Raw genomic sequence first — 7989 nt, forward strand, 5'->3', positions numbered from 1 at the left:
GTATCACCCTTATCCTATACAATGAGCAAGATCTGGATTTATGACAATCATGGTAAGATAAACAATACAATATGTAAGTCTAATGATGAAGTAGTTTGAATTCTATTCTTTGCTGGACTCATAAACAATGCAGTTCACAAATGAGAGATGTAGGTATACAGGCTTTACCAGAAAGAAAATAAATCTGGCAGCAGTATTTTCATGTTTTGCAGAGTGTGAACATCACCTACGACCATTACACAAAGAATTTTTAGTGCTTATCTCGCAAAAAAATTATTTTCGTACTATGATGAAGCCTATAGGCTGACTGAAGTGTATCGAAAATGTTTTGATCATAATTTGATATAATTTATTACCACAATTACCACAAATTAATAAAATGATAGGCTCTTTGTATAATTATTTTATGGCCTAATGGGCTTTTTTTCAAGGTGGGTTTCTTTTTCAGACAGCAATTTAAAACTAAGAGGGGGCTTAGCTACTATCTAATCTACACTCTAAATTTATGTCATTTAAAAAAAATTATTTTACCGCTAAAGAAAAGTCATGCAATGTGGAGCTGTACGTTTGATGTTTCACTTTAAAATTATGTTTTTCAAAATTCTTTTTTTTTTTTAAATTAATTCATTTATGTATTCATTAATCCAAGGTTTATGTTTGGCAACAGTTTTAAGTAATTCTTAAACAATAGGTGCATGATATTCACAATGGTTACCAGTACTAAATTATAAAAAGAATATATTATAAGTGGCATGAAATCTGTTGATGAATACACCAGATTTCAAAACTGCATAGATACTGTATGTTATTAATAAAATCGCAGTACGTAGAGATATTATTTTAATTATCAGATATAATTATTACTGGCTATTGTACCAGCATCAGTATTGGATTTACATACACCTAGTGAGTTATTTGTAATTCTGGTACATGTTGCAATAATCTGACAAACTTAGCCATTTCTGTGCATATACAGAATGCTTGGAAACTACTAGGTTTGACAAATCGACATTTAAAATCACCAAGAAGAATAAATTGATTCTTGTCTAATTTTATATGATGAAGAACGTCTTGTAATCCATTAGTTTTCTATACAACACACTTACAATAAAATGTTATTTTCCAACAGTTATTTCTAACCAAATTGACTAAGAATTAGCTATTTTAAAATTAGGTTTCTTGAAATAAACAGACAAGTGAATATATGCAGCAACATCACCGCCCCTTCCGACATCACAGCATACATATTTAAATGAGTATGAATCTAATGCATATAGATTAGGATTTTCAATTTTCCATGTTTTGGAAATAATAATATTAAATTTACTCTGTAATGCATCTTCAGGTAGTAATCTGTATATCACCCACCCATAATATTAGGAATTGTAACTACACTGCAAAGACATGGAACAAAAAAATAATATTCTTGGAATATCATTCATCATATTTTAACTTAAAATATAAGTTCATAAAATATACTCAAAGAGCATTATTTATCTCTCGAATAAGTAAAATATTTTAAATGATGTTGTATAATCTAAGTATTTCTTTGCATATGAAAATGTAAAAATATTAGTGTAGGTAATATTTATGTAAGTAAAACTGGACTTGAATAGCTTTCAAGCTATTTTTTGGTTTCCTAATTTGAATATTGCAATGTTTTCTCATACTAAGTGACTTATACAAGCTTTGTATTCTTTATGAAAAAGGCAAATAAAGAAAGAAAGATGGGCTTCTTTTCGAAATTATTGTTTTCAAAATAAAGATGGTGTGGGTAAGGGAGCTTTTTTTCAAGTTGGCTTCTTTCTCGAGATTAAGCCCATTGTGCTTCTATACGAGGTTTTACGGTGTTGACATAACTGCTAAAGAAACTAAGTATGGTACCTACCGCTAGAGAAATCTACGCAAGACAGCCTGCACTTGGCCTAAACCAAATAGCTTCGCTTCAGGTACAAAATCCTTTTACTTACTTGGTTTACTTGGTTATACCACAGATAATATGGGATCTGTGGTTATAGAGACGAAAGCAATAGCATAATACGCCAATTCTGTAAGCAGAAGAGCTTATAAAAATGTATAATACTTTTAAAATTACCAGTGCAAGTTTTTCCATCAAGATTTAGTGTCCAGCCTTCATCACAATCGCAGCTGAAATTACCAATAGTGTTGGAGCAGTGTTGGGTACATTCTGCAATACCAGCTACACACTCATCAACATCTAATTGAAAAATAATAAAAACATTACAATACGCGTTAGTAGTTTTATGTTTTATGACTAAATTAGAATCATCAGCGTAAAATAATAAAACTTTAAACCACACTACCACAAACACTCAAGGCTACTGATTTATTAAACACCACTCGAAATGCTACCAACTATATATTTATAAATACCTTCACAATTATATAAATTAGCTACTTCATATCCTGATTTGCAGATGCATTCAAAGCTTCCAGGTGAGTTAATGCAAGAATGACAATTCGCAAATGTGCATTCGTTAATATCTAAAGAAAAAATGTGCATATATTTGTGTCTCATGTAATATTTCATGATATTGATGATAGGGATACACACAAAACAAAGTGCTGTAAAAATTACACGAATACCAAATCAATAACCTACTTTATTATAATAATCAAGGTTTATTGTTTTAAATTTTGGAATGTAAAGAGGCATGCAGAACAATATCTCAGCCTGTTCAAATGCTTTTACAGTACAATGCCCGGTCTAATATGGGGTGCCATACGCAGCAAAAGTTAAAATCAAAATTTAATTGCAAAATTCAATGTCTAATATCAAAATGTAGGCGTAAAATTGATGTAGATCTAGTTTCCCAAAATGAACTCAACTTTTCAAAAATGTAGTTCTAATTTCTTTAAAATGTAATTCAATTCAAAACGTAGGTCTGACTTGATCAAACGCCCTCTCCAAATTCTGTTCCAAAGCGTAAATCAAAACTAGCCAAGCATGACTGATTTGAAATACATTTTACAACAACACAAGACATGCAAAATGTAAATCAAAACTAGTCAGCCAAATGGGAATACACACACACACACACACACACACATAGGCCTATATAAATTTATTTTGAAATTAAAGGTAAAATTTACACTAGACATACTGTACACCGACAAAATGTACAAGTGCATTTTAGACCTAAAATAGATTGACCTTAATATAAAAATCTCAATTCATACAATTAAAAAAAAAATCTGACAGTCTGGCCTAATAAAATGTATGATTTTCAGTTATTTTTTCGGAGGGAAACAAACAACATTGTGATTTGTGCGGAAGCACAACTACAAGGTCATAACACATAGTATTGGATGGGTTAAATTCTTACCAATACAGTCACTTGTACCCGTATACCCATCCTGGCATGAGCAGCTGAACCTTCCAGGAAGGTTTTCACAGGTATGATCACAGCCTCCATTATCCACTAAACATTCATCAACATCTAAAATAAATTTTTTTTAAAACACCAATGTTATGAAAGAAATGTGTTTTATAAACTTAGATGAATGTATTCATGCAAAATAGAAAACCGTACAAATTAGAAAATTTCTTTGAAAGCAATGTTATTCAAAATGGCTTAAAATGGGTGTCTTCAATCTGTGTAGAATACCTATATTATATTATCTAAATTTATCATCCTTGCCTCTCCAAAGGAGGAGCAACAGCGCTCATTACTAAGAGTTAGTCTGTTTCGGTTATATACATGTATTTTAGCATTGTTAGCTAGTTTTACCTACTAAAATAGGTTTTGCTTTTTTTTCAATACAGCACGCAGAGACCACGTATTATGCGCTCTATAATTCTCCAACCATTACCATTATTGCAATTGTGCACGTCTCTTTGTGTGTATTTGTGTGTGGGTAGGTGTGCTAATGGCCTAAAAATTTGCCCGATTGATGCTAGGCCGAGCCAACTTTAGTGGATTGACCATGGGCCATAATTTTTTCAGTACATAGATCGGAATCAGATTATCTTGTTTGAATTGAAAAAGAAAAATAACGATAATAGTATTAATAATGGTAATAAAACGACCAAATTTATTGTTTTTGATAACTATAGTCAACTATCAGGAACCCTTGCACCTCTACACAACATTGCAAAATATAAATATATTTTAAGTACATTTTATCGAAAGTCAATTTTTGGTTATTGAGCCAAGTGATTCACATAATCACTAGGTAATGGAACCAAAATGATTTATATTTAATTTAAGTCATAATAAAATTTTTACCATCTTCGCATCTATCACCAGTATATGTGTCGGGACAGTTACATTGGCCTGGGCCTGAACAGTGACCGTTGTTCTCACAAGGTGGAACACAAACAGCTGTAATTAGAATCATAATAAAATATAATCCATTATCATTGTTTCTTGCAAACATCATCAACTTTTGTAATTGAATCTGTAGAGTAACTGTAACAATCTCTTATAATTACACTTCTTTCAAAGCCTACAGACACAATGCAAAACCGGGGTCCTCAATAAAAGTCAGATTCAAAACCTAACGATCTGAAAAACTGTAACAACACAGATGATCAAATTTGGATTAAACAAATGAATAACATTCCATATCAGATAAATTGAGAGAAAATGAAGACTTTAACAGTTGTTTTTCATCAGACCAGTAGCTGTCTATAGAGGAGCATGACATCTGTAACTTAACACATTCATTAGTCGTGTCTCACTCTGTTGTTTTGTGATGCTAAACCATCTAGACACTACAAACGATAACGGTACTACAGTATATGTGCAGTGCACATTAATATCTCGGTAATCAGATGTATCTCTCAGGTCAAGACGTGAGACATGCAGAAGAGTCTTCCTCTCTCTCACGGGTTACAACAATCTCTTGAAAATGTTTTACCTTTTAAAATATGATAATTAGTGGTTTCAAAAGCTTATTTAATCGATTTTATAGTACATTAATACATAGAATGTACATATACATTTTATTTCTCCCTGACGAATTGCGGTTTTTCTCCCCACATAATGAAAACGAGACCCCTTTTTCTTACAAAATCGACTATATAATTAGAATGATTTCATTTGGCAATCTGGGGCAATCGGATTATAAAACTAGATGTTTTAAGCTTTATAACCATATGTATATTCTTACAATTAATGCAAAATTGAGTGATCATTTTTCTTTACAACATCTTGCTTTGGCATAGGAAAAAGGTTAAAATTATAGTGTTTTTTGGTATACTTCCTGTTCCTTCTTAACATAACTCTGCAACGACAAGTTGCTAAACTTCAGGGTGTCAAGTGTAGCTCATAAATTAAGCTTTATCCTTGACATCTAAGTCTCATGCTGGTTGGTTAAATAACCAGTGATCATTTTATCTTTAAAATTTTGTATTCTGAACCCGCTATACTCTATGAATTATGTCACCTGCTTTAAGCCAAAAGCAGCTACGGATTTCGAGTTTTCTGTGGTAAGTGCGTTCATGCATAAGATGTAGGTCAGATTTACTTGAATGAGCTTTTGTCAAAAACAGATGAAAAGTTTTCATTATGCTGGGGCCACCTGCCTCTAGTTCCTCAAAAGTACTTACGTAAACATTCAGTAAGCATTGACAGTGTGTATCCAGAAAAGCATTTACACTCAAATCCTCCATTAAAGTTTTCGCATATGTGATCACATCCACCGTTTTCACTCCTACATTCGTTAACTAAGAACCAAGTAAAAGGAAGAAATATTCAAAAATGTTTATGCAATGATTCAAAGAAAAAAGAAGAAACTATTTAATTGATTAAATTAATAGTTTGCAACCAATTTAATAATTTAAATTTTAAATGTATTTACAACAAAACTTACGATCCGAGCAGTCGTCGCCGACATAATTACCCTCACACTCACAATGACCTGGAGACGTACACTCACCATGAACACAGGGCGGTTGACAAACGGCTGGATGAAACAGACACACAATCATTATAAATTATGCAATGGCTTAAATCCACTTTCTAACCACTCCACAATTTGAAAAAAAGATCAATGGAAAATCAGTTGTTGAGACGATGGTGCTGCTTTAGAATAATAATATACTTATAATGATATTAGAACACTAAGAAAAACTAAGGAATAGAAAGAGAAGTGTAAAACTTAAAGAACCGCTGTGTAAAAAAGGACAAACCAAAGAATATAGTGGATGATGAGAAAAAAAAGCAATTGAAGAATCAATCTGCACATTATATTATTATTAGGCCCACAGTAGATACTGAAACACACTTTCCCAACTCCCAGCAACGATACAGTAGCAACGTTTGGGGCGCACAACAGTTTCAGAATAATTAGTGGCAAAACGAGGCAGGAGCCCTTCCCATTGACGTCTCTCTTCCCTACTGGATCTTTCCCTGTTGCTTTGGGCTAGGCCTACCCTCTTGTAAGTCATCAGAGAAGTGTTTGTCTTGAATCAAGGTGGATGCATGTAAGGCTTATCCTAACTATTGACATTCAAAAGAACCCATAAACATTGTCCCGACGTATTTACATAAATTCAAGGTATTGATTGGTGGAGCTGGCTTTTGTCGACTCTCCTATCTCTATCTTAATGTACTATCCAAATCGACCCGGATTCGAGAGACAGAGGATAGGCCCTAGGTATGCTAACTACACCTACCAAGCCCCTAGGTCTAGGCCTATCTCTGATCGACATCATAGGCTGTGCCTAGGCAGATTTAAACATATCAACAAGTGACGAAATACAGATACTATACAGCCGCATGCTATTTTACACTACATACATTAAAAAAATAAATCTAACGTATCAACATCAAACATTTTCACATTGTTCATAAAACATATCGGAGGATGTACAATAAAACCAGGTAAATAACAACTCCCTGATAAAACTAACAATACATAATTACTTATTTGGCAGGGCCTAGGCTATATTATAGTAATTGTTATTGTCGTGATGGAATAATAGACAATAACTGGATTTGCGTCAGGAGAAACATGTATAGGTGTATACCTATATTATATTAATAACACACATTCTACTGAATGTTGAAACAAATATAGTTTTAATATTTTTGATTTAATACGTTATGTTTTTATACAAGTAAATAAATCCTTAATTATTCACTGTAGGCCTATTTTCTCCTTTTTGTTACTGACGTATCCAACTGTTAAATGACTACGTTCTTCATTGTTCATTGGCGGCTGTTGTGTATTCGGTGGCCTCCTTGGCGTTGCATACATTTGGCGCGCCGGCCGAAATGATCGAACATCGGCCTCCTCCAGAGCCTAGGGCTGTGCCTAGCCAGTATGGTTAGGCTGAGGTTATATGGCTTGTTGTGCCCAGGTGTATATGTATTTTTACCTGATCGACTTCAAAAACATGCCATTTATTGCTCATGTGTGCCATAAAACTACAATATCCAGTATAATGCAATGGATACATACTGTATGATACTCAGAATATCAATAACAGCTCACCACTAACGCCTTTTTCACGAATCGGTAGACATCTTGAAGTGATGACAAACATTGCGAATCAGCGGTGCGTAACCAACAGAAATAAGATAAGCTATTGAGCGGATTTTTTGACATCATGTTATTTAAAAAATCATAACTCTATAACGGGGCGTCGTATCCAAAAAAAATTTCCAGCAAAATGTTCTTAAAAGACTAGTCTACACCACTATATGATTGAAAAAAAATTGAAAAGTTTTGTTGACCTCTGAAATCAAGATTGAAAAATAAGTCTATCTCAGTAGTGTATTAAAATAGGTATATGCATTACAGTGCTGTAGTACTAGTAATACTCTGAACTAGCATTGTTTTAGTTACCATATGAGAGTTTCCTGTGTTAAAAACATGATTTACTATACTATATAGAGATATATAAGATAAGAGAAATATGTATATTATCGCTACTTGGAACAGTAACAACTCGAAAGTCCTATGCTATTGCACTGTAATGCATTGGCCTATTTTAATACACTACTAAGATAGGCTTTT

General features: G+C 33.0%; 1 protein-coding gene across 1 annotated transcript in view; it reads right to left on the bottom strand.

Annotated features, from left to right (window-relative positions):
• Window positions 1–7989, bottom strand: part of LOC117100842 — a 37475-nt gene that overhangs the window by 17035 nt on the left and 12451 nt on the right. Inside the window, exons 6-11 of the mRNA XM_033240675.1 lie at window positions 5839–5931; window positions 5576–5692; window positions 4251–4346; window positions 3348–3461; window positions 2395–2505; window positions 2096–2218 (exon numbers count right to left, since the gene is read on the bottom strand). Of these exons, the coding sequence (XP_033096566.1) occupies window positions 2096–2218; window positions 2395–2505; window positions 3348–3461; window positions 4251–4346; window positions 5576–5692; window positions 5839–5931 (654 nt within the window). The remainder of the gene's footprint in view (window positions 1–2095; window positions 2219–2394; window positions 2506–3347; window positions 3462–4250; window positions 4347–5575; window positions 5693–5838; window positions 5932–7989) is intronic.

Source organism: Anneissia japonica, unplaced genomic scaffold, assembly GCF_011630105.1.
Source record: "Anneissia japonica isolate Jap-2015-1 unplaced genomic scaffold, ASM1163010v1 scaffold287756_len632865_cov181, whole genome shotgun sequence".
NCBI classification, from domain to species: domain Eukaryota; kingdom Metazoa; phylum Echinodermata; class Crinoidea; order Comatulida; family Comatulidae; genus Anneissia; species Anneissia japonica.